This window comes from Calidris pugnax, unplaced genomic scaffold (assembly GCF_001431845.1).
Source record: "Calidris pugnax isolate Ruff unplaced genomic scaffold, ASM143184v1 scaffold50, whole genome shotgun sequence".
Classification (NCBI taxonomy): Eukaryota; Metazoa; Chordata; class Aves; order Charadriiformes; family Scolopacidae; genus Calidris; species Calidris pugnax.
Genome location: NW_015090780.1, coordinates 2,050,499 through 2,075,703, shown reverse-complemented (window position 1 = coordinate 2,075,703; position 25,205 = coordinate 2,050,499). Strand labels below are relative to the sequence as shown.

Below are 25,205 nucleotides of genomic sequence, written 5' to 3'. Positions count from 1 at the left end.
CTGGAGGGGAGCGAACCCGCGGAGGGGGTGAGAGCCGGCTCGGCGTGCGATGGAGCGGGTGCTGCAGAGCAGCGTCGCAAAGACATTCATAGAGTTGGTCTTTAAGTGCACAGTGGGCTGCGGGAACCGAGCTGCTCAGAAAAATGCTTCTTTGGAAGAATACCCAATACCTGAATACTCTTTTTTTTTCCCCAGAATAACGCTTGCGCTGTGATTTTTGCGCAAAACGCAGAACTCCAAACCAAAAATTACCCATTGCCCTGTGGATACCTGTAAGAAATCAACTACTGATTCGCGGTAGGTAAGCACTTTGCTGGCCATCAATTAGCATCTCTTTTTTTGTTGGTTTTTGTTTCTCTTTTTTTTTTTTCTGTTTCTTTTTTTTTTTTGTTCATCGCAATCTCAAACGTTCTCTGGCATTGATGTATGATCTCTGGACTGGCAGTACTGCGCCGCTGTAAGGATGATCACAATAATGAAAAGAACCAGAACCGTCATCAAACAGACTTCCAAAAAATCATATACACCGGACCATGACACATCAAAGAATTCTTCTGTATGAAATATCTGGTATTGGCCTATTCATAATAGCTATTCTCATATTTAAGACAGACAAAGGAATACTGTAGTTGCAAACTCCAAAAGCTTCCCTGAGAACCTTTTTTCCATTGCGCTTTCCACTGGAGATCCAGAACTGCTCTTCAGATTTCTTTCAGAAAATAAAAATAAGCTACTTTATAATACTTCAGAGTTCCCATGCCCAGTGGATATCTGAACACCTCGGGGTTGGGAGGCCCAGCACAGGTTCAGATTTACAGGTAGCTTGCAGCTCCAGCACTTGTAGCAACACAGAACATAATTCATGTGTGAGTAGGTGATCTGGACATACGACCATAGACAACATGAGGGTTTAAGCCAGTCATACGCTAGTCTTGGATCAGACAAGACCCTGTTCTTGTAATGTTTTAACCCTTGGATCAACTCTGCAAGAGCATGGCAGCTCAGGAAAGGTGCCTGCTCTTCACCAGCTACACAAGCCCCACAGCCTACTGGAGAATTTAACCTTCCATCCTCATCTACCTCGTGGTCCGGGTAGAAAAATCCCACTTTTCTCAAGAAGGTCCAAAGTTAAGTAAACGAGAACATTGAGTTCGATCAGTTCCACATCTCAGAAATGGCCTCTTGGTTATGTTTTGGTCCTTTTTTTTTTTTTTTTTTTTTTTTTTTTTTTTTTTTTTTTTTTTTTTTTTTTTTTTTTTTTTTTTTTTTTTTTTTTTTTTTTTTTTTCTTTTTTTCATTCATTAAACAAGTTTTCTAACTTGTAAACCTGAATACTTGGAGGGAAAGTTCCATCTTACAGTCTGTTCTCTTGCTCCTCTCCGTCCCGCGGCACTAGACCTGGATGCCCTTGACGGCTTGCTTGATGCTCTCCAGCAGGTCCTTGTTCTCCGGGTTCTGGTAGCACTCCTGGTTGGTGTACATGTCGGTCAGCGTGTTCACATACGCATCGAAGTTCTGCTCACTAATTGGCTCCTACAGCCAAAAAAAAACCAAATAAAAGAGTTAGCAGCAGAGCAGAAAGAGGTTTCTTTGCAATTAATCATATGTGCATGTACCAAAGCCAAAGGTCTCCACGCCGGAGCCTTTTTGTGCGTGGTGCTGTATGTACTAATCTCATCGTGCAACCCCTGATCCTGCCAGATCTTCACCGGGTCCTTAATTTTATGGATTGGCCCCGTGGAACTATTAACAGCAACGGGTTAAGTGTGTGCAGGCAGCTTGACAGGCTGGAGGCTGAATTAAACCATGGAAATGAAGGGCTGGAGGACGAGAGGAAGGACTGCTGAAGCATCAGGGAGGGGATCAAAGGCAAAGTTAGGACAGGAACCCGGTCACCTTGGGCTGGTGTCTGCCCACACCATCACGCTGCTGCTGCGGTGGGGTTTTTGCCGTGGAAACCTTGCAACTATCTAACTTGGAGTTAATGGGGGCAAAAAAAGAAAAGGAGAAGGAAGAAAAAGAACAGGAATAAAATGAGCGTACAAATCTCGTGGGCATTATTTAATTGGAGTTGCCTGAAACCTTGAAAAAATATTTGCTGAACAGTTTATTTGACCTTTATGTGTCAAATACTTTACAGAAAAGCACTCAGCGAGCGGTTTTCTGCCAGTTAGGCAGCTGGGTGAATACTGTCCAAAACTGCTCTGCTGGAGGATGGCTTCTCTCCAACCAGCCTGAATTTAAATACAAAACCCAATGAAAAGGATTGCCTCCACCTACCCCCCAAAAAAAATGATGGCAGAAAAAATAAATCAAAAGCTCATTCCTCTGATCATTGTGATGGTCCTCATGAGTTGTAAGAGGACAGCTTTCCCCAACAACACCAGCCCCTCCCTCCACACACCTGGTTTTGACAACAGTAATTACATTCCTGGGAATAGAGAGAAGGTAATTAATAGCCTTTTGTGGTTTTACTATTTTAATGCAGTCTTTTCATTTTGCAGTAACTCTATGGTAACATGCTGTGGGCTGTTAGACCTTGTTAAATTAAACAAAATACACTCTCTTTAAGAATGCTATTCTTCGGCTGCCAGCTATTCAGAACTGAATTGAAACTACCTGCATTATAATAGGAGCTGTAAGATCTTTCTGACGTTGAAATCCAATCCCTCCTGATCTCTGCTTGTGCTGTCTTAGGCTAAAAGGCACTGGGTGCCCTTGATAAAGTTTCCTATTTTGTGATAATGCTCCCAGATGTAATGAGACAGAACAATAGATACAAAGGGAGATCAGCAGAAAATGACAACAAAAGGGAGATATAATGCAAGCTTCAGAGATAAAGCAAAAGTACTGATCTTATAAAGGACACGTAGGTCTATGGAGAGAAATTCTCCCACTCTTTAATTGTGCGTAAGCCTTATCAGGAATTGGGTTTGGCACAGCTCCCTCGGTCACGCCGGCTGGGGCGAGCATCAAAGTTCCTTACCATGTGCGGAAGGCGGATATTGGCAAGACTTTGGATTAGAGCCTGGCTCAACCCTGAGAGCTCCAGGAACAGGGCTTCGTTTTGCTCCTCTATGATTTTGTTTTCCTCCTCAATGTTCTTCAGGTTCTTCTCCATGGTGGAGATCTGTGGAGCAAGGAGCACAGCAGGGTTTACCAACCTTCACGCAACGGCGCCCACCACCATGCGAAGGGCTTGGCCATCCCTCCGTGGGTCTGGATGCACCTCCGAGCACACAAACCTGCGATTGCAGTTTCACCATGGCTGCTTCCATCTCCGAGTTAGACTCGTTCAACTCACTGATCTCCTTGTTCAGCTGCTTGATCTCTTCATCGTTCTCCAGAACTGCAGGAGAGAAGGTCAAGGGCAGTCAGCAAAGGCTCGCAGGGAAAGCAAAAATGTTGGGCTTTCTGCTGAGCCCACCCTGTTGGGTGACATCACCACTCACAAAGTCCTCGCCTTTGCTTTCACAGCCTCTAAACAGGATGCACATCTCGCCTGTTTGGGTTCCTTTAATGATTTTTATTTCTTTAATAACGTTTTTTAGCATCAGGATTCAATGATACTTTATAGGTCAATATGTAGTGGTGTGAGTCCAGCACATCCCCACACCCCGCGGGGTTCATCGCCCTGAAAACTCAGGGTGTTCTCTCCAGTCCTGAGTTTGGGAAGATGCCATTTAAAAGAGCTAATGCACGTCTTGGTTGGAAATTATGAGGTTCATAAAATAAAGTAATATTTCTAGAAGAGTGCAGGTATTTATAGATTCCAAACTGTATAAGTATTCAAGTTAAACGCCTGAACCTTGTCAAATACCACAGAAACCTCAGTAATAGCACTGGAAATGCAAAGTGCCATCGCTAACAAAATTCCAGACCCAGAAATATCTCAGGATTAAAAGCCCTGAATAGGTGAAAAATTGCTGAACGATTGCAAGGGATTTTTAAAAATGCCAGTGAATATTTGGGGGGAAAAAACAATCAGAAATAAACTAAATTTCAGCTTTTTTTTTTTCTTTCCCCCCTGGAATTTCACTATGGAAACTCCTTTATTGTTTCACCTGCTCCCTCAATGTGTCACTTGGGGAGTGGTGCCGGTATCAAGGAAACCCAACACCACGGAAACTCAAGAAGTGGGTGTTCATAGCACATGACATCCTCATAATCCTCTGGCCACATAATCCTGTGGCCAGATTCCAGTTGTTGAAACCCCCCAGGTCTGCAAAGAAAAAGATATAGGGGCTCAGTACCCTGCCACAGGCAAAAGGAGTGAAAATCCTTACCATCGCTGGTCTTGAACTTTGTGTTGAGAATTTCATCCCCTGAGAGTTTGCCTTTCTTCCCAGCAAAAGTAGCTCTTGGACACCCTGACAAACTGAAAAGCAAGTAAAAATGGCTTTCATAAACTCTAGGCATTTATAAGTGCTTATGTTCCCAACAAGAGCACGTACCATTTGGTGGAGTTCATGCTGCGAGACAGTTCTTCTAAAAGCTTTTTATGGTACAGAGGAAATTGCTTTATGAATAATGCCACGAACCTCCCCATTTATAAAGCGAGGGCAATTTTCTCCGAGCAAAGATTAAAAAACACATTGTTTCCTAAAAGAAAGGGCATGAGTCTTGCTGGTTTGGGCATCAAATCCCTGGTTTGGGCACCAAAGTCGTGTTCCGGCTTGGTCATGGAAGGAACTTTTCATGATTTTGCCCAATCCACATCTCATTCTTGTAATATTAAAACAATTACATGTTTTATTCTGTAAAAAAACACCAACCTTAGAGCAACCTGACTGAGGTTCAGCATCAAAAGCACCAGCTACTGAGCCCCACATGAAGAGCTGAACTGTGCTCAAGCAGCATCTACAGGCAGGTAGGTCACTCCATGACGATGTCATCATGCTCATGATCATTTCAACCCTGTCATTTACCTTCTGTGAGTGAGGAAGCTCCCGTTGGCGTGGCCGGAGCCGTCGCAGCCTGGGGTTGGGCAGGTCGGGCCCTCGTTCTTCAAGGACTTCCAGGAGAATGAGGAGCCGTTGAGTGACCCTTCCTTCTGCCTGCGGGCTGCCAGGGGACACCCTGACGCGCTCCGGTGAGAGGCGTATTTGCCACTGATGTGTCCAAGCCCAACGCAGCCAGGAACAGGACACCTGGGCACAGGGAATAACCAAAAATTACAGCACAGGAATGAAGAAGGACGTAAGGAAATTAGGGATGAGCAGGAATGAGGAAGCCTGGGAAGTGAGCGTTTGCATTTGGGGATCTTATCTGGACCTTATGCGGTAGATGCTTCATCGATGGCAACAGCAGATGGGGGTTTAAGAGCTGTGACTGCCCCTTCAAAAGAGCCAAGAGAACCAAGGGAAATCCTGCAAGAGGGAAAGACCGTGAAGGTCACATCATGCTCACACTTGCAGCACAAGCAGGGCTCATTGGTGTCCGCAACCGTGTTTGGTGCCTCATTGAGGGCACAGAGGGCTTTGGATCCCAACGTGACCCAAGGCTGACACGCTCACACCAAGCCACCAGCTCTGCCTGGTGTTGCTGAGAAACCCACAGTTATCAACTTTATTACCTTACACTGGCATGGTCTAGATCAACAAGGGTCAACACGACCTGGGAACACTCTGTGCCCTTGGGGACACAACTCTTCCCCTTGAACCAGCCCCTGACCCTGGAGCCAATGAGGCTGCAACCCGTGCACTGAGAAGCTCCAACCTTCTCCTGCAAGGAGGGTGTTTGAGGGGTTTCTGAGACAAACAAACCCTGGGGCAGCACTCAGCCTGCAGGCACAGCACAGCCTCACTTGCCTCCTCCTCCTCCTGGTTTCACATCCCGTGGCTACTGAGAGATCAACCCAGGCTCCCAAGGGGATAAAAGTGGGAATTACCATCAAGGCAGCGCACGAGCCCTCCCACCCCGTGCTTCTGCCACCGTTTATGGCCAGTTTAAAGCACACAGGAGCTGTGAGGGGCGTCAGGGAAGCGCTGACACGACTTGCACTAATTGCCAGGAGGATGATTGCCTCTAAAGGCACCTCTCTCCTCCCCACCTAATGGACTGCTCACTAAATCCAGCCCTTTGACAGAGCCTGGTGTATCTATTAAGGTTTCTGCTGTGCTTTGCATTTGTTTAAAGATGCCAGTCAATTATAAATACAGCTAAAAGTTTATTACTCGGGGGAGGTTGCTCTTAAAAAAGGGGAAGTGGAAATGGATAAGAAATGGCCAAAACGACCCCCGTGTCCTCGCTTTGGAAACAGTTCAGGACTTTGAGTTTCTCCAGCAAAATAACGTGCTGAGCTGCTCCTGAAACATCACAAGCTGCGTTTCAGCACAGAAATGATTACCCTGATTGTTTATATTTCATACAAAAGGGAGATGACAGCAGAAGGGGGGGGAGCCGTACACCCAGCCTTTTCCCAAGATAATTTGAAAAATGCTGATCTCGATTTTAATCAGCTGCAAATGCAGCACAATTCACTTATAATATCCCTGCCAGCAGGATCCTCAGTAAATTCATAACATCATTGCTTTTATATGATCACGAGCACCATCAAGGCAGCGCACGAGCCCTCCCACCCTGTGCTTCTTCTGCTGTTTATGGCCAGTTTAAAGCACACAGGAGCTGTGAGGGGCGTCAGGGAAGCGCTGACACGACTTGCACTAATTGCCAGGAGGATGATTGCCTCTAAAGGCACCTCTCTCCTCCCCACCTAATGGACTGCTCACTAAATCCAGCCCTTTGACAGAGCCTGGTGTATCTATTAAGGTTTCTGCTGTGCTTTGCATTTGTTTAAAGATGCCAGTCAATTATAAATACAGCTAAAAGTTTATTACTCGGGGGAGGTTGCTCTTAAAAAAGGGGAAGTGGAAATGGATAAGAAATGGCCAAAACGACCCCCGTGTCCTCGCTTTGGAAACAGTTCAGGACTTTGAGTTTCTCCAGCAAAATAACGTGCTGAGCTGCTCCTGAAACATCACAAGCTGCGTTTCAGCACAGAAATGATTACCCTGATTGTTTATATTTCGTACAAAAGGGAGATGACAGCAGAAGGAGGGGGGAGCCGTACACCCAGCCTTTTCCCAAGATAATTTGAAAAATGCTGATCTCGATTTTAATCAGCTGCAAATGCAGCACAATTCACTTATAATATCCCTGCCAGCAGGATCCTCAGTAAATTCATAACATCATTGCTTTTATATGATCACGAGCAAATTACTGAATCCTCAGGAGGAAAAGGAGAGGGGGGGGAGAAAAGAGCAAGAGACAAACCCCAGCATTTAGTATGCAGCCGTTACAGCCCAGCCATTACATATTTTACGCTGTTAATTTAACTTTCATTACATTTTCATTGTTAAAAAATAAACCAGAGCCTTATTGTGCAAAACAGCTGGCTCGGCAAATTACTGAATCCTCAGGAGGAAAAGGAGAGGGGGGGGAGAAAAGAGCAAGAGACAAACCCCAGCATTTAGTATGCAGCCGTTACAGCCCAGCCATTACATATTTTACGCTGTTAATTTAACTTTCATTACATTTTCATCGTTAAAAAATAAAACAGAGCCTTATTGTGCAAAACAGCTGGCTCGGACATTTTTTTTTTAATTTTTTTTTTTTTTTCTTAAATTATTTTTATTTAACGGAAGCACCAGTAGCTTTTTGATCAATTAGGCAGCCGTGGATGCTTCCGTTTTATGCCGGGGCTGGGCTGAAGGTTGAGGTGATCTGTTCAATCACGTCTGTAGCAAATTACTCGCAGGACGAAGAGCAAAAAAACACCAGGGACTAAATGACTTTCTCCTGGGTGGGGATGTGCAAAACTCGGCCGGGTTGCAAGCAGCGCTGGGTGCAGAGGGAGGAGGGATTTAGAGGCAAAGCTCCTTAACGCAAACCTGCTCCGGGCACACCGTGCTGGGGGAACCAGGACATGAGCTTCCCAAGGTCTGGGGGAAAGGAGCAACCACGGGACCACCATATCACCTTGGTTTGCACATCCCAGAGGAGCTCCTGCTCCAACTGGCCATACTGGAGGAGCAGGGGCTGCTGCCTGTGCTGCCTTTGCCTCCTCACACCACAGAGACCCTCGCACCCAGCGCTGCCCGCTCCCTGCCCACTGTCCCCCTGCTGAGGGACCAGCAGAGCCACCACGAGCCACCAAGGCCAGGCCGGGCGTGGATGGCATCACTTTCTGGGGGTCAGAAAATCCCAGCTCTGGTGATGCTCCAACCCCATTTCACTGAATTTCACTGAATTTTTAGAGTTGGAAGGGACCATAGAGATCATCTAGCCCAACTCCCCTGCTAAAGCAGGACCACCCAGCGTATGTCAGATCATATTACTCAGGACTGCATCCAGGCGGGTCTTGAAAAGCTCCAAAGAAGGGGACTGCCCGCCCTCCCTGGGCAGCCTGTTCCAGGGCTCTGTCACCCTCACCATGAAAAAGTTTTTCCTCATATTCAAGTGGAACCCTTTATGTTCCAACTTGCGCCCATTGCCCCTTGTCCTCTCCCTGAAAAGAGTCTGGTTCCCTCCTCCCTCAGCCCGCCCTTGAGATACTTGTAGGCATTAATAAGGTCTCCCCTCAGCCTTCTCTTCTCCAGACTAAAGAGTCTTGCCACTTTAATGTCCCAGCATTTGTAGCTTTAGGGCATGTCCTTGTTTCAGCTGGGAAAGAGTTAATTTTCTTTCTAGTGTTTGCCGTGAAAGGGATGTCAATAAGACCTATTGTTTTCAGTTGTTGCTAAGTGATGTTTACACTACTCAAGGACTTTTTTCCAGCTTTTCATAGAAGCATAGACAGAAGGATGGAATGGCCAATGAAATATTCCATACCATAGACATCACAGTCCGTATATAAACGGGGGTGAGTCAGGGGGTGGGAATCCACAATCACTGCTTGGAACAGTCCCAGTTCACCAGGAGGTGAGAGTGACCTGTGCCATTATTGTTAACATTATTGTTATTTTTCCTTTTCTGTTATCGTTTCTATCAAACTGTCTCTACCTCAACCCACCAGGTTTTTTTCTCTCCCTTTCCCCTTCTTGCTTTTTTCCTCTTCACTGCACCCTTCTTGGGGGAGAAACAAGGAGGGGTGAGTGAGCTGCTATACAGTTCTAGTTGCCATCTGGGGTTAAACCACAACAGGGTGAACAAGGAGAGCCCCAAGCCCTGGTGAGGATGCCAGGGGGGGACCAACATTCCTGTACCAGCACCAGAACAAACCAGCTGCATAAATCCCCTTCTCCTTGCACTGGGAAGGAATCTCTTTGCAGAGGAACCACCCTGGGGGAGCCCCTTGGCACATCCCCCACTGGTCCCAGCCCCAAATGGATGAGCAAAGCCATGGCTGTGTCCCAGCCCCACAGGACACGTGTCCCTGGGGAAAAGGTGGAGAGGGATGACCTCCCAAAGAGGGCTTCAGACTGCAGTGAAGGAAGCAGACGTGCAGCACAACAGCATTTGCTTCTTGTCCTTTCCTTTGCTGTGTCACGGGTTAATGGCACAGCATTACACCACCACCAGCAATTTCATATATTTGAGCCAAAAAATGATTTTTTTTCCCCCCAGATTCTCGAGTACGTTGCTTAATTTTTAATAAACTCCACTAACTCCTGCTAATTATCACACGGCTCATTTAACTGGGAGGCTTTCCTTCCTGGAGACTGAGGAGTAAGAACAGAGCAGATGGTTCAAATATCATCCTTCGCTTAAAGGTCCTTCTCCCCGACTGGCGCATCCCAGTTTTCTGCAGCCCCCGTGGGGCTCTTCTGCACCCACTGATTCCTGCTCCAGGGCAAAATGGGGTACAGGAGATGATCACCTCTGCTCTTCTGCAAGGGCAAGACCTGCCCTAGGGCTGAAATGGGGGAAAAAGATGCATTTGGGGACAGTCTGCTGAGCCAAAGGGCTTCAGCCACAAATGCCAGCATTCATGGACATCCAGAAACGCTTGGATGAGGTTAATAAGTTTCTCCATGTTCCTTTTTAACCCCCTCCACCTGCACTTGCTGGTGAGTGGACAGGCTCTGGAAAGGCTGGGGATGCTCTGAGTTAACCAGAAATAGCATTCTGGAGTCAGTGGTGGCTCCAGTCCTGCCATAAAGGCTTTGATGTCCTGTAGCTGCGTGATGGGTTGAGACACAGACCCCAAACCTCACATCAGGCCCTGGATGCTGAGCCCGTGATGCTCGGGCTTGCTGGAAGTCAGGACAAATGGATTTCACAGCAAATGAAAGCTCCTGAGGCAGACTAAGGGATTTAAAATCTCTGTTCCCAGGAGGATAAACCCCCTGGGATGTTTTGAAAAAATTCAGCCCGAGGCAGCAGCGAAAGATTTTTTCTGTTCACTCTGAATATTCAGCTGTGGTAAAGACTCTACAAAACGTCTTATTGTTGGATCCTGACCCGACTCAGTGTTGGATATTTCTATCGTGTTCCTGGGAGTTCAGCAAAGCCACCAGCACCCTTTGCCTGCCCATTGCTGCCCGAAAACCTGTGACATTTCACTTGGCTGTGGGTTTTTACCCTCCTTTACAACACTGGTGGTTTTTCCAGGCATTACATCAAGCACAGGTATGAGAGGAACTGTTCATGCCCTACCAGCCTACATTTCACAGCCGTAAAAACAAATAAGATAGAACACACCGTTACCTCCCCCACCTGCTGATTTTCCAATCAAACTTCGAAATTACACCACCGTTTTGGGGACTGGTGAAAAATTCCCTGGAAAGCAGGGGAAGAGCTTTGGCAGTGCTGGCTCCAGCTCGGGCAGACAATGCTCTGAGCAGCACCAATGAGGGGGATGCAGGAGGGATGCTGCTGCCCTGAGTAAATCTGTGCAGGGCAAAGGAGATGGAGCAAAAGGATCCGCTGGGGGAATTTTCTCCAGACTTACTTCATCAGCTCTGGGTCTTCTTTGTCATCCTTTGTCGGGGTGATCTTGATCCCACTTTTCTTGGCACGAGGGCAGCCTGACAGACTGTGGTTAAAAAGAGAAGAAAGGGCTGTCTCACTGGCAGAATCACTGCATTTGCTATTCCCCCGCTTCAGTCATCTTTCCCTTGAATTTCGCACAGTGTTTTTGATCTCTCTCGTTTTGCAGCTTCACATCACGAGGAGAAGTCAGGAGGAAAAAAAAAAATAATAAAAAATTGAGGGAGATGGACAGTAATTAATGGTGTCTAGATAAGAAGATATCTGCTAACAGCCTGCGATGTTTAATGGAATTGTTGAAACAGAAGGCTCAGATCTCTGCTATTAATGCTCTAAAGTGATAATAGAAGTCATAAATAGGTAGCATTATTAACGGGAACATTGCATCAGCTAAAATCTGACCCTTTGTCTTTTATTCTGTTGAAGGGAGCTTCTAATCAGATGCTGGAAACATCAAAAAAAAAAAAAAAAAGAGAAGTCAGATTAAAGAGATGAAAATAGGCTTCAGTTGTCAGTAACATTAATGTTTTATTCAGAACTTTACAACTCTGCCCACTGCAGGGAAAAAAAAAAAGGAAAAAAAAAAAAAACAACAGAAAGAGGCTATAGAGGAAATAATTTAAGGGAGATCTTACCTTCTATGCGATGCATAATTTCCTGTTATGTGACCAGAGCCATCACAACCAGGAGTAGGGCACCTGCGGAGGAAAGGGATGCTCAGATTAGCCTGGGGATGTGAGGAGGGGATCGACGCTTTGTAACAGCTCATTTCAAAGAGAAATCTGGGGGCTGTCAACACAGAAGCAGGTTTTTCTTCCTGCCCCTTCTCCCTCCTCAAGAACAAGGTCTGGTCTCTCAGATCCGTGATGCCACAGTCGATGCATCGCTGCATGATGCTGGCATTGGAGAGGAACATCTGTGGGAAAAGGTGGGGATGTTGGGAGCGTGGCAGGTAGGTGCTCTCCAGCAGAGGACATGGGTCCCAGCCTCTGTCCCTACCCTCGTGAAGGGCACAGCTCAGGAGATGATAACAAAGGACCCAAGAAAAGACCTCCAGGACAGTGTCTACCTTCCTGAGGAAGACGCAAGGAGATGGCAGGTACCATCCAGGGCCATTGGGCTGGATGCAAGAACAGACAAAAGGACCCAAGAAAAGACCTCCAGGACAGTGTCCACCTTCCTGAGGAAGATGCAAGGAGATGGCAGGTACCATCCAGGGCCACTGGGCTGGATGCAAGAACAGACAAGAAATCAGAAATACAGCCTACAACTCTGGACAACTTGGCCATCAAGCTTTTTCTTCCAGGGCCACCGAGAGGAAGCCCAACAAACGGTCTTGGCTCAGGTCTGGGTGATTTGGAAAGGGCTAATCTCACTGAGGACAGACAGACGCCCCACCTCAGGAGCATCCTCAGAGCACAAAAACATTTGATGCCTCTGGTGGAAAGTAATGAAGGAATAGGAGGGAAAAAATTAGGTTGATCTTGGGTCTCCTTCCCTGACACCATGGGCAAGGGACAGGGGTGGACAGCTGCCTGTGGGGCCTTGGGCTGAGGATCAGCAGGTCACCACACACACTGCACCAGCATCTTCTGGAGCTTTGGTGCAAAATCTGCCCCTTGGTCCTCAGCCACTGCCGTTACAAAGAGGTCTTTGAAGATGCAGCCATCATCATGGGTTTGAAGGTACGGATCCAGCACTCCGGGACACGATTGAAAGCAAAGCCTGTAGAATGGTTGTGTGATCACACAAACCTACACAAAGGCTGGCGGGGGCTGCGAGCCCTACGGAGCGGTGCAGATAATGGCACGAGTTAAACACCGCATCATTAAGGGCGCAGGAGCGAGAAAGGTGAGGGGATATGAAGTACCAGGAGCACAAAGATCTGCTCGGAACGCTGTGAGGTGACATAAAAGTTGTCATGGGGACAAGGAGGAGAGGTGAGGAGTGCTCACCGAGGATGTGCACGCCGGCCTGCCAATTAGCCAGGGCTGGTTGAGTCAAGCGATTAGGACCCGGGGGGGGGGAGGAAATCCGTGGTGCTGCTGTGGGACCAGCAGGAGATGTCCAGCCTCTCGCTTCTGAGCCAGAGAGAGCAAAGCTCATGGAAGGACCACAAGCTCGTAGAGTGCCCTTGCTCTTTGAAGGAGGATTTTGCTCTGTCCCTGCTTTCTCCATCCCCATTTTTAAAGCCACCAGCGCCTGGGTTTGGTAGCACTGGTCGATACCCCACACCAGAGCAGGGACTGATGTGTCTCTAGGACACACCAGTGAATTGATGGGCAATTTTTGTTAGAAAATATCAAAATGTTCCTCTTTGCACCAGCTCTGAGGGAAGGTTTGTCATTTGTGGGTCATCGAATGATCTCCATCAGCTAAAAAATTGACACCTCACCCAGGGTGGGGACAAGTTCTGGTCCCAGAAGGGTGGCAGGGAGACTAAGTCAGGACCAAGGTTCAGGCTGCTCAGACCCAGGAAATCATAAATGCACATCGGTCTGGTGCTGTAAGAGAAGGGACACATCCAGCAGCACCCCGATGAGGGTGCAAATTCTCTAACTCATTTAGAAATTACAGGTTTAGGAGATGACTGTGACATTTCCCTGTTATGTGCTGTTAAAGTAGAAAGCAAAACTATTTCTTTGTTGTTCTAGCTTCAGGGCGGGATGAAATTATGAAAACACTAACACCAAACTCCTTTTGCCTTTCAGGACTTTTAAAAAAGGGAGAGAAGTGATTTCAGTTTTATTTTTAATTATCTGGAGACAAATCATACCGACAGAGACCTTTTATTGCATGTTCCAGCCTGGAGCTATTTTTTTTATATCAGGGATATTAACCCCTGAAATAGAATTTATAATGGAAACACTGACATGGCCTTATCTGAAGTTGTGAAAAGCGATGACTGCGCTATCTGTAATATCTCCAAATCCTCTTCCCTTCCTTCCTCCCTCCTCTGCTCCCCTCCTCATCAGGACAGAACAAAAAAAGCAGTACTTGGGAAATGACATTAAAAAGCTTTGTGGCCAGAAGTTTGCTGGTTTAAGTAGTATTTTGGTAAAAAGTGCTGACGTTGGATGCCCGAGGGGAGCAGGAGGCTGCACGGCAAGACTCAGCGTGATGCTCGGTCCCAGGGATGCCCCCGTTTGCTTTTTCTCCTTACTGGAAATGGGCACCGTTCCTGAGAGCTTTTAATATCTGTAACACTAATTGCCTGATCACTGGGCTATTCTTTAAGGCTGTTGGAGAAACACCGGTTCAGCAAAGCTCTCTTAAGAGGTGCTTTCAAAATGTATATCGCCTATAATGCATGATTAAGTGTACTTAGCGCTAATCATGCGAGTCCTTTCCCTCCACGAATGTATTCTATTAATATCAACTAATCCAGCTACTTTTTCCACCTCTGTGATAAGGAGCAGGCAGTTAACGAGCACTTTGCCCAGCACCAGCACCCACAGTGGGGTGCAGAGCAGTCCTGGACCCACGCTGGCCTCTGGGCCACCAAAATGGGATCTGGGGCTTTACTGACCACCATCGTGACCAAAGTGGGCTTTCACCTGACTTGACTATTCCATGGCTCCAAATATCACTGATTGCATACAGCACACAGGGCATATTTAATTTTTTTAAGGTTAAGCCTCTGCAATGTGGAGTCCCCTGTGAGGTTTGACTCTCCGCAGAGGCTCTTCAGTTAGAGTTCTGAATATCTCAGTGTCGAAATAACCCTGGAATGGGATTCAGCAAAGCAGGGAGCCCAGAGGAGAATCAGCCTCCAAAAATTGGCTGGCTCTATGGAAGTGATGTTTGAAAAAAATTCACAATTAGCTTTTCCCCAAATGTGTAGGTTGGGTGGAGGAGGGTTCAGGCCCCCCCAGGCTCTCCATCTATTTTAAATACAATTTCTATGAAAACTTTCTTTAGGGGAGGCACCCTAAGAGAGAATTTGGGAAAACCCCTTGTAAGGACTAAGCTCCTAGTGAAAAATGAGGAGCTTTGGGAAGACAGCAGCAAAGCTGAAAACAGGATTCAGAGGGAGATATTTGAATGAAAATGTGAACATGTGGTTCCTCCCATCAGGAACAGAAAAGGCAACAAAGAAATTCGGGTGCCCGTGAGCCCTTTGCCACCGGCTCAGGATCCGGCCAGAACAAGCGTTTGCTTCCTCCCTTTTTCATTCCCTCACAAATCAAACTCCTGTGGAAATTAATAGGAACCTCTGTCACCGAGTCCCAAATAAACCCTAAAATTCAGCCTAAAATTAGCATCCCAGGTTCTCCAAGAGAGATGGCTTCTTTTCCCAAGGGCCTGGTGGTATTTTCCCAGCTGTGTCTCTACACAAAAATAAAGCGTGTGCCTTTATCTGGGCTTTGGATTATTTGAGAGCCGTACAAAAATGTTGAATGAAAAGGATTATGGCACAAACTGGGGAAACAAGAGCTCGGGAAAAGACACTAAATGAAAAAGAAAATAGCATATTTCTACAGTTCCCAGAGGAAACCTGCCAGGGGTCCAGGTTATTTTTGATCACTGCCGTGACCCACCCCCCTCCCCAAAATAAGCCTTGTTGCACGATGCTGACTCTTCCCAACGCAGCAGCTGGAGGCTGGGCTCCACCAGAGCTCCTCGCAGGCACATTCTGATCGTCTCTTTGAAAGGAGAAGGGAGGGGATGGAAAAGCAAAAGCAGAGCAAGAGGAGGGGGAGGCAGGAAGGGGGAAGAGAGAAAAAAGGGTGGAAAAAAAGAAGAAAAAAAAAAAAAGGAGTTCCAAGTTGAGCGCAAACATACTTGAGGTCAGCAGAGTGGGCAGCCATGAGGTTTCTGAGGCTCTTGTCAGCAAGAGGACAACCAGAAAGGCTGAAAGAGAAGAGATGGAATATCTGGATAAGCAAAAAAAAAAAAAGGAAAAAAGGAAAAAGAAAAAGGGCTGGGGAGTGGGGAGGGAGAGGGGGCAACAGAAGGTGGGAGGAAACAAGGAAACGGAACCAAACTATCCACATGGTCAAAAAATATACTAAAAGGAAAAAAAAAAAACCAAAAAGTTGCCTTTAGAGTCCCAACCATGAACAAAAGGTTAACCCACCTGCGGTGAGAGGCATAGTTTCCCGTTATGTGTCCACTGCCATCACAGCCTGGGGTTGGGCAACTGGGCAACGACAATAACAAGAAGGAGTGTAAGTGCTGGAAAGGAATGGATTCCCCCGAGAGGCACGGCTCCGCACGGCCAGCTGAGCCCCCCTCGGGCTCTGTCTGCCCCTTACAGCAGCTCCTTCCATCAGACCTCGGCGTGTGCTTATATGTTGGCATGCAAATCAACCAGCTGTTTCCCTTTCAGCTCCCTTTCCTCCCTTTTTTTTGTTCCCAAAAGTTCATAAGGATGCTGAAAAAAATTTCAAAAAAAATTTGAAAAACCCTTGTGGCGAATGTGAAGAAAATGTTCAAAATATTTAGCTGCTTGGTTTGCCCAGTGGCAGTGGAAGAATCAAAGCAGCTTCCTGGGTGGCATGAACACCCTGTCTTGGTGCTGCCAGTTGGGCTGATTTCTGCAATCCTGAAGCTCTAGGAGCCCTAGAGCCAGCACTGATGTGAAGGTGTTTGAGCAGCAGTGATATATTGCTGCATGGTACCCACTCACATGCTAACAGGAGGACCATGAGAAGACAGAGGTGAGGAGCACCTTCACAGTGACTGCCATCCATGCCTGGAGATGGCCCAAGAGCTGCCCCCAGCCACAGAACATCGAACAGGCACAGCGGGCAAGTCTGCTTCTGAGTTAACTACAGCTAATTCATTACAGCCCCGGGGCCAGGAAGGAACAAGGAGGCTAAATGGGGAGAGAAGGCTCAGGGCTGTCCACAACACCGTTTATTTATTCCAGGGCTGTTTCCATTTAGGAAATTTCTCTACCCTCATAATACAATTAAAGCACAGGAGGACTTGAGAGCTCTGCCTCAGAAATTGCTATTCACATCGCTGCTGGCTTTGTAAAAAGCCTTTAGAGCTCTGCACGGGGTGGCTGGTCTGTGCTTTGCTCATTTAGGGGAGATGCTGCTGCTGCTCTGCCCCCGTGGATCTCCTCCCTGCCCGTCTGCTCCCTCAGCCTCCTGCTTCCATGGCCAAATAATGAGCCTCGTTGTAGAAGGTCAGCAAAACGATGCTTGTGGACTCTTCCTCTTCCCTGTTTAACAGACGGGAAGGTCAGAGGCAGAGGTCCCCACACAGCAGATCTGCCAGGGTGCCTGGGAGGGGTGACCTCCCCATCACAACCTCCAGCCTGATCCCGACATGCCATTAGATCAGAGCCAGGTCCAGGTTGCAGTGTTTGGGTCAGAATCTAAACTTTAATCACTAGTTTGGGTGTCAGCGTGGATGCAGAGCAATACTCCATCCACGAGAATAGATCCGGGTCTGCATTTCCACCCGCCCAAAGCCGTGAATACACAGACACGAGCTGTGTTAGGATCTCTCTCCAATGCAAGATGCTGCATGACAGCAGTCTTGCTGCAGCCCTAGTTCACATTTGGTGGCCCTGCAGCATCACAGTGATGGGAACCCTTGTTCTACATTATGCAGAAAACAAATCCTGTCTTCCCAAGGAGGCACCTTCTTGTTCAACACCCCCATCGAGAAGATACTGAGATCCCTTGGGTGCTCTTGGATCCACGGCATCACCCAGTGTCCCAAAAGAAGGGGGCAGGAGATTAGGCAGGCTCCATCACTGTGCCAGAAACACTCTCGCAGGAAAATACCAGGGAAAACAGGCCCTGGATAGAGGTTTCCATGTCCACATGTGTGAACCCTGAGGGCACAGAGATTCCCAAGAAAGTTCCTTTCATCACTGCAGAGTTTCAAGGCCACATGGGAACATGTTTTGCCTCAATGATCTGCAGTTGTACAAGGATAGGGTTTCTCTCTGAGCTTTCATTTGAACCACTTAGATGAAGGAAGACCAATCACAGCCAGAAAGGGAACTACACTTCTAATTTTTAAAACATATTTGCTAATAAATGTTGTCTCCTGGCAGCCTGGCTGTGCTGGGTACGTATTTTATACATTTTGGAGGAAGAGACAAGAAGGCAGGACTTACGTGAGCAGCTCTTTCTTGATGTCCTTGGAGAGGAATTTAAGCTTGAAGTTGGTTAAAGTAACTTCCCCTGGGTATTTTCGTTCTTCAAAGTTTTCCTCCGACACTTCTTGCTCATCAGCTTCCGAGGAGGCAAAAGAGTGGGCAGCAGGCTCTGACTGCAAGGAAACAGTCAGGAAAAGTGGTTGTAGTGGTGTTCATTGCTGCTGAGACATGGTGGGAAAGGATCCCAGGTTCATCCCAGTTCGTGCAGCATTGCCAACGCTCCTGAGCCCTTTGCAAGAGCCTCAGAGTACCCAAACCTCAGATCAAATAGCCTGTACTTTTCCCTTTCTATAGAAGAAATGTGTAAAACATTTTTTGTTTGTACAGGGATGTACACTTGGCTCTCCCAAGGTCCTGAAGGGCTGAAGATCAGTGCAGTCCACCCATACTCATCCTCAGCAGCACCTGCCTCCCCAGTACCCTAGCCAAGAGGTAATGGCTGGGTTCCCCCACCTGCAAGGATTAATGTTAGTGGCATCTGCTAATGGCAGATATAAATCATCCTGGGGAGCATCACTGGTCCAAATGAGCTGAAAGGATTTACAACAAAGAAAGCACTGCAGACCCAGGACAACAAAAGTGGTAGGTTCTTCCTTGGCAAGACCACCCCAATGGAGCCAAGAGCATTCACCCCAAGACATGTCTGGTAGCATTGACAAAGATAATACTTCTCTCCTAGGCTTAAAGAGCAAAGTAGGGGGTTGGGGGTAAAATAGGACAACTGTGTAAGAAAACATGGCATTGAGTCCTCCATGAGGTATTATTTAAATGTCAAGAGTCACCACTCACCTCTTCTGGCTCCTCTTCCCGCTGACGGTTTGGTTTAGTGTAGTCAATGGGCCCATCCCATTCATCCTGGCGGGAGGTCTGGCTGGACTGGGGGGAGGTCATGGTGCTGCTCGTGGCACTGGTACTGTTTTGGCGCTGGGACACATCTGGGGACTTCATGCTGGGACTACTGCTGCAGCTGCTGCTGCTGGGAAAGGTGCTCTCCCGCTTGCGGTGCTTGTTCATACTCAAGTCCAGAGTCCCGTTTTCATCCACCTCAATGTCCATGGACTGAAAGGTTGGAAACGTGCCCAGCGTTAGCAGCTGCCAGCAATTCCCTGGGGGGATTGTACCCCCCCTTTGTCTTTTGCACTGCGGGGGGCAAGTTATTCATGCCCCATCCTCTCTACACAGTCAGCTGGAGGGAACTGAATGGAAGGGATGCTCTTTCATAAGTATTTCAGAAACATGCTGTGCAAATGCATCCCTGTACTACCAGCAACGTGGCATTTTGACTCAATTGCTTGAATGCAGGTATCTAGTGCCATTTAAGAAGCCTCGTGGTACCTAAGACATCTGCCCAATGCTGGGAGCGCAACATGGGACTTCTGGAAAATCTGTGTTCCTCTGAAAAATAGCTGGAGGTCAGGCTGGACACAACTGGGGAATCATAGAATCATTCAGGTTGGAAGAGACCCTTGGGATCATCGAGTCCAACCATCTACCCTACTCTACAAAGTCCTCCCCCTCTAATGGCATGAGATACAGACCAGTGGGCAACTGAAACCAGCCCTAAGACTGTTTGGGAATGATGCTCTTCTCAGATGAGTAATTTGAACCATGATGCATCTCAATTTGAAGCATGCTGCATCTGTATAGCACCCTAAGAGCCAACATTACCTTCTCCAAACTGCATCACCCAAAGCAGGGAGCAAAAGGGCGACGTGTGATGAGCCTCTGCATTCCCTCTCTATTTAAAAATTAAAATGAAAGGAAGGGGAAAAACCAAAAGCGGTATTTCTCCCATCCCAAACTTCAAGTTTCAACCCACTCCGCTGCTTGCTGGAGGGGGTGGTGGGTCCCCTGGGCTTGCTGGGCTCACCTTGCCGGGGGCCTCTTGCTGCTTGGTGCTGAGATTCTCCGGCATTTCCCAGCAGCGGGTGGAGAGGTTGAGGATGGCAGTGGCGGCCATGTGCGCGGCCTCGGCGTCGTGGGAGTAGTCGAAGCCTGTGGAGGAAGATGAAGTGCTCTTCACGTAACTGCTGGAGGGGCTGTGGCTGGGGGAAGAGGCCTTTGGAAAAGGTTTGGCTGGAATAAAAAGAGAAGGAACAACACAAAGCTAATGTATAACCGGCCCAGGCAGCGAGGAGAGGTTAAGTCAGTCTGACACAGGTGATGTACGAGCAGTTCCAGCAGCAAATGGTGGTTATTACCAATCCACGGGCTATTTGGCTGCAGCTTGTGCAGGGCTCTCTGGGTGTGAAAAACTTAACTCATGAACTGACTCTGCCACCAATTCCCCACAACACGAGTGCTTTTCTTCATTAAAGCTACCCTTGGTGGAAGCAGTTAAAGGAAAAAGCTTAGAGAAGCTCCCCGGGTCTTTTTTATTGTTCATGACTTATCTGCAGAGCTGACTGATGGGGAGATTTCTTGTAGCACGTTTGAAAACTTACTATTTAAAAAATTACATTAATAGCAAAACCATTGCCATGAAATATGAGCTTCCGCTGGTGATGCTAGTGAAATATGGATTTTCTGACAGCTGACATATCATTTAAATATGCCCAAATAACAGGATTTATTACACAGCCGCACACCACAGTTACTGTACGTCACGGCATGCTGCAGTGCAGTCCTGGACGTGCAATTTCTCTCTACACCCCAAGAAATGAAAGCAAGTGTTTCCGAGGGTTAACCCACAATAAAACTTTCCCTAATCTCAAACCTGGTCCTGTTTAGGATGTCCCTGACCCACACAGAGTCCCTCTGAAGTCACTAGTTCCAGTGGGTGCAAACCAGGGATCATCTCAGTCACAGGGCTGTATTCTGAATCAATTAGGAAAATCTTCAAATTCCTAGTTAATTTCATTCTGAACCTTTTTTTGGGGGGGGAAAATCCACCCCCTTCATTAGGAGTCTCACCAGGAGATCAATTAGGAAAATCTTCAAATTCCTAGTTAATTTCATTCTGAACCTTTTTTGGGGGGGGAGAAATCCACCCCCTTCAGTAGGAGTCTCACCAGGGAAGACTCACAAGCTTTGGCTTGATGATGGCGAAGCAGCAAGTCAACTTCAGTTGATGTGGCTACCGAGCAAAGCGATTTCATTATTTCCATTACAAACTCATAATATAAGACACTATAAAATGCTAATCTTCCTGAGGACTGCTTTCTTCCTCGTTGTGTGCGTATATAATGCGTATTGACATTAATGGGAGTTATGCACACACATGCAGGGGAATATAAATCCCTCTGGATGAAGATCTCTTTAAAATAAGTTCTCAGTGAAAGGAACAGATTTCCCTGCTATGATTGGCAATCATATTCATCTTGTCGCTTTGATTAACTCATTGGAGGTTTGCCCAAATGGTTATTCTTGTGTATGGCTGCTTGTTTTCGAGTCCCTTTTAATCCATGTCTTTGCGGCGGGGTGCGGGTATTTGCCAGCCCAACCTGACAATATCCAGGATCGTGAGATGCCAATTTCAATTTCACACCGGAGGCTCAGCGATGCTTTTCCATTTCATAAGTATTTCTACCACTAATAGACTCGCAATCAGCAAATTAGTAAAATAAGTGATGAGAAAAAATAGAAAGGATTATCCTAGTGGGTTTGCTGGAATTATTTTTGTCAGTACAATTACCCTGAAAATTCTTTGCTAATATTGCAAATAACACAATCTATTCAGCAAGAGAATCACTTGTGCTGGGAAACAAATTACTTTTCCATCAGCTCTAACCCAGGATGACAGTGGCAGTTGTGCTCTCTGGCCTCCATCCAATTTCATTGTCTGATCCTTTACAGATTTAGTACTGTAATAAAGGGCGCTTCCATTGTAGTGCAACAACCGGGATGCTTTCAAGTACGAGCACTTTTTAGAGAGCAGCTGCACCAGGATTAAACAGGATTGTGGAAGTGGGATTAGCCAGACAGAAAGCCCTCTTGAGGCTGCTGACTTCTGCAAACTGGGCTCCTAAATCTCTCTTTTTTTTCCCCTCAAAAAGATGTCTTCAGGTGCACGTTTAGTGTTAAAGAGAAGGAGGAGGTTGAACATCAGCCTGGGGTGGGCTGGCTCCCCCTCCTGCTCCTGACAGCCCAGCCCCTGAGGGTTTATTTAGCTATCTCCTTTTCACCCCCAATTTCGTTGCACAGTGTTGGCACCAGTGCAAGGTCCTCGGTGCGGAGCAGAGATGGGTGGCTACGACAGGAAAGAGCTGGGGGATAGGAGGTGGGTGATCGATAGGTAGCAGAGCTGGAGAGCAGAGCAGAGAAGACAAATGGGTGGAGTGGGTCATATATAAGATGGAAGAGAAGAAAACTATAATCCATTTAGCTAGATGAGGAAAGACAGATCAATAGATATGAACTGCAAAGCAACAGAGACTGACTGAGAACAACTATGTAACTTATCCCACCTAGAGACACCGCTCAGATTAATGTTCCCACCACTCGATGCAGTTCTTCCCAAAGCCGAAACCAAAGCAACTGTTCCCCAAGCAAAGTTTTCCCAGCAGCCATGGGCTCCTCTCTCCACTGCAGGTGGACACCTTGGGACCCCACTCAGCCTCCCCATGCCCATTTCTCTCCCATCGGTCCCAAGACTCTCCCATCACCCCAAGTCCACAATCCCAAGAGCCTCGCGACACGCTGAGAAAGGCAGAAAATGCAAAACCCAGCCCAATCCCTGCTCCCAACTTACATTTAAAGGCTTTAGGTGAGGTTTCGCTAGTCTGAATCTTTGGGGCAAGCATGCGTTTGCCAAAAACCTGAGCATCAAAACTTGCATAATCGAAGGTGACCTTGGAGTACTTCTCCAGCTCCTTGGCCAGGTTGGCCCGGGGGGTTGCTGGGACCATGTTGGGCCGGTAGCTTCCGTACTGAGGGATCTCCAGTTGCTTCACAAAGCACATAGGCCTGCGGATGAAACAAGGAGAAAGAGTGATTTCTTCTTTCCTTGACGAGATGGGTGTTGAGAGAGGACCAGACATGACGGGGACATGTAGCTGCACCTTGTCCCCGAGGGATTACTGGGGAAAAAGGGGCAGCCACAGTCCTTTTGCTCTCCCTCAGCAAGTCTATGTCTGGTTTGGGTCTCTTAGATGACTTTTTCCCCCCCCTTTTGTTTTCCCCTTTTTCCCCCCCCTCTTTTTATAAGCAAAACACCAAGGTGTCAATCCCATCCAAAACGATATCCTTGCAGGCTGCCGTGGTGTGGCAGCACCTTCCAACAGCAGTAGAAACTTGGGCATCACTCACCTATGGGAGCACAACACAGGACGGCACAAGAAGGTGTGAAGACACCCCCAGTTTAGCTCTGCCCCCCCCTGAATTCATTGCCAAGGCACCAGGGCTTCTCCCCTGCCTGCAGAGTCCCTCCTAAAGACCCGCTTCTGCCGGGCTGCCTATCATGAATCAATTTGTCTTGCATATAAATTGTATATAAATGGCCTATTGTTATTCTCCTTCCCGTGACCTCTTTCCACCAGCGAGTCCTCGGAGCGGGAGCTCCTTGGAGCATGGACCGTCCTCGTGATGTGCTCAGAGCGTTCAGTGCCCGGCGCGGGCTCCGCCGCAAATAAATAAGTAATCGCCCTAAATGGCCTTTCCAAAAGCACCGAGCGCCGGTGCAGGGGGGTGCTCAGCACTCCTGGCGAGCAAATAAATAAATTAATCAGCCCCCCCGGTGCCTTTGTGGGAGTGCTGCTCAGGGCTTGTACGGCAGGTTTTGTCCTGCTCTCGTTGCAAAATAACTAACCATATTACAATCCATCTGTAGCCTCATGAATCACATCAGCTACGGAAGCCAGCATCTATCAGGGACATCCTTAATGTGAGACAGCCCTTTCTCCCGGGGAGATAGAGATGGGCAAAATAACAAAATAAATGTGACTGCTTTGGAAATGAGTGGCAGGTTTCTCTCCTCCGGACCGGGTGGGGCTGAGGAAGAAAAGCGGGTGGACTCGGGCAAAACTGGGTGATTTATATGTAGCTTAAATCTCCTCCTCCCCCTCCCCGAGCCCACCCTACTTATAATGCTAATATAATAGCCATCATTCCCTGGCAGTTTGCGTTGTGGAGCAATCGGCACAAATGCCTTCTGCTGCACTGGTAGAACCCTTTGGCCTGTAGCCTCAGCATTAATTGATGCTACAGAAGCAATTCATTGTCCTCAATGCCCTCCCTGGGATCATCAATTAAATATCTCCCCCACCTTGGCGAGACCTATGATCATAATAACAGGACTCAGCAGTATCAAGATACAGCCGGAGGGACCCGTGACGGCTGCTCTTTGCCAGCGTGGCCCAACGGGGGGGGGACTGGGGTGACTGGGAGGGGGGACACCCGGCGCTGGGCTCCGCGCTCCCATTTACCTGAGGATCCGGTCAGAATTGGAGCTGGTCTTCGAAGGATCACCAGGCTGGGTTTGTTGCTTTTCATGCGATTTGGCTAATTTTTCAGCAGCAGCAATGGGGCACCCAGACAAACTGAGAGAGTTTGGTTTGGGTTTTTTGTTGGTTTTTTTTGTTGTTTTTTTTTTTAAAGAAGGAGGGGAAAAAAGAGAGAAGGAAACCAAGTGTGAGGGATGAGCATAAAAATCTTCCTTTTGGTGACCCAGAGTTGCACTGAGCCCATGAGAAAATGTTTGCATTTAGAGGGTTTTTTAAAATTTTCATTATCCTAGCTTACTTTTAGTCTTGGCAAGCAGCAAAGCAGCAAAACATCAAGTGCCAAATCTCTCCAGGATGAGCCCCAGAGCATCCCCCAGGGCCCGGAGGTGGATGAAGGAGGCAGCTCCCCTGGGGCTGAGCACAGCAGGAACAGAAGGGGATAGGCTGGTTTCTTTGAGTGGTTTTAGCATTTAATGGCATTTTTGATTTTTATTTATTTGGATCTTTTGCAGGGCCTGTTTGAAGGGAGCACTTTTGGGGAAACATTTGCACTTCTGATGTGTGCGGCTGCTGTTGCGCCGGTGCCTGGGGGAGCTTGGGGGCTGTAATGGCTTTTTCTCACACACCCCCTATGCACGAGTCAGGAGTTAGACCACTAACACCAGTGGATCACCTCGATCTCACTGCAATCACTTGCTGCCTGCACCAAACCAAGCTTCTCAATTAACCGAGCAGATTTCCCTAATTTTCCACTGGCGGCTACGGCT

General features: G+C 47.5%; 1 protein-coding gene across 1 annotated transcript in view; it reads right to left on the bottom strand.

Moving 5' to 3' along the window:
- Window positions 1–1,288: 1,288 nt before the first annotated feature.
- Window positions 1,289–25,205, bottom strand: part of MYT1 (myelin transcription factor 1) — an 88,583-nt gene continuing 64,666 nt past the window's right edge. The window contains exons 10-23 of the mRNA XM_014957187.1: window positions 24,421–24,534; window positions 22,749–22,963; window positions 19,929–20,053; window positions 18,848–19,117; window positions 18,017–18,171; window positions 16,013–16,075; window positions 15,718–15,786; window positions 11,568–11,630; window positions 10,895–10,978; window positions 4,929–5,150; window positions 4,287–4,378; window positions 3,246–3,349; window positions 2,987–3,130; window positions 1,289–1,533 (exon numbers count right to left, since the gene is read on the bottom strand). Coding sequence (XP_014812673.1) covers window positions 1,393–1,533; window positions 2,987–3,130; window positions 3,246–3,349; window positions 4,287–4,378; window positions 4,929–5,150; window positions 10,895–10,978; window positions 11,568–11,630; window positions 15,718–15,786; window positions 16,013–16,075; window positions 18,017–18,171; window positions 18,848–19,117; window positions 19,929–20,053; window positions 22,749–22,963; window positions 24,421–24,534 — 1,861 coding nt within the window. The 3' untranslated portion in view covers window positions 1,289–1,392. The remainder of the gene's footprint in view (window positions 1,534–2,986; window positions 3,131–3,245; window positions 3,350–4,286; window positions 4,379–4,928; window positions 5,151–10,894; window positions 10,979–11,567; window positions 11,631–15,717; window positions 15,787–16,012; window positions 16,076–18,016; window positions 18,172–18,847; window positions 19,118–19,928; window positions 20,054–22,748; window positions 22,964–24,420; window positions 24,535–25,205) is intronic.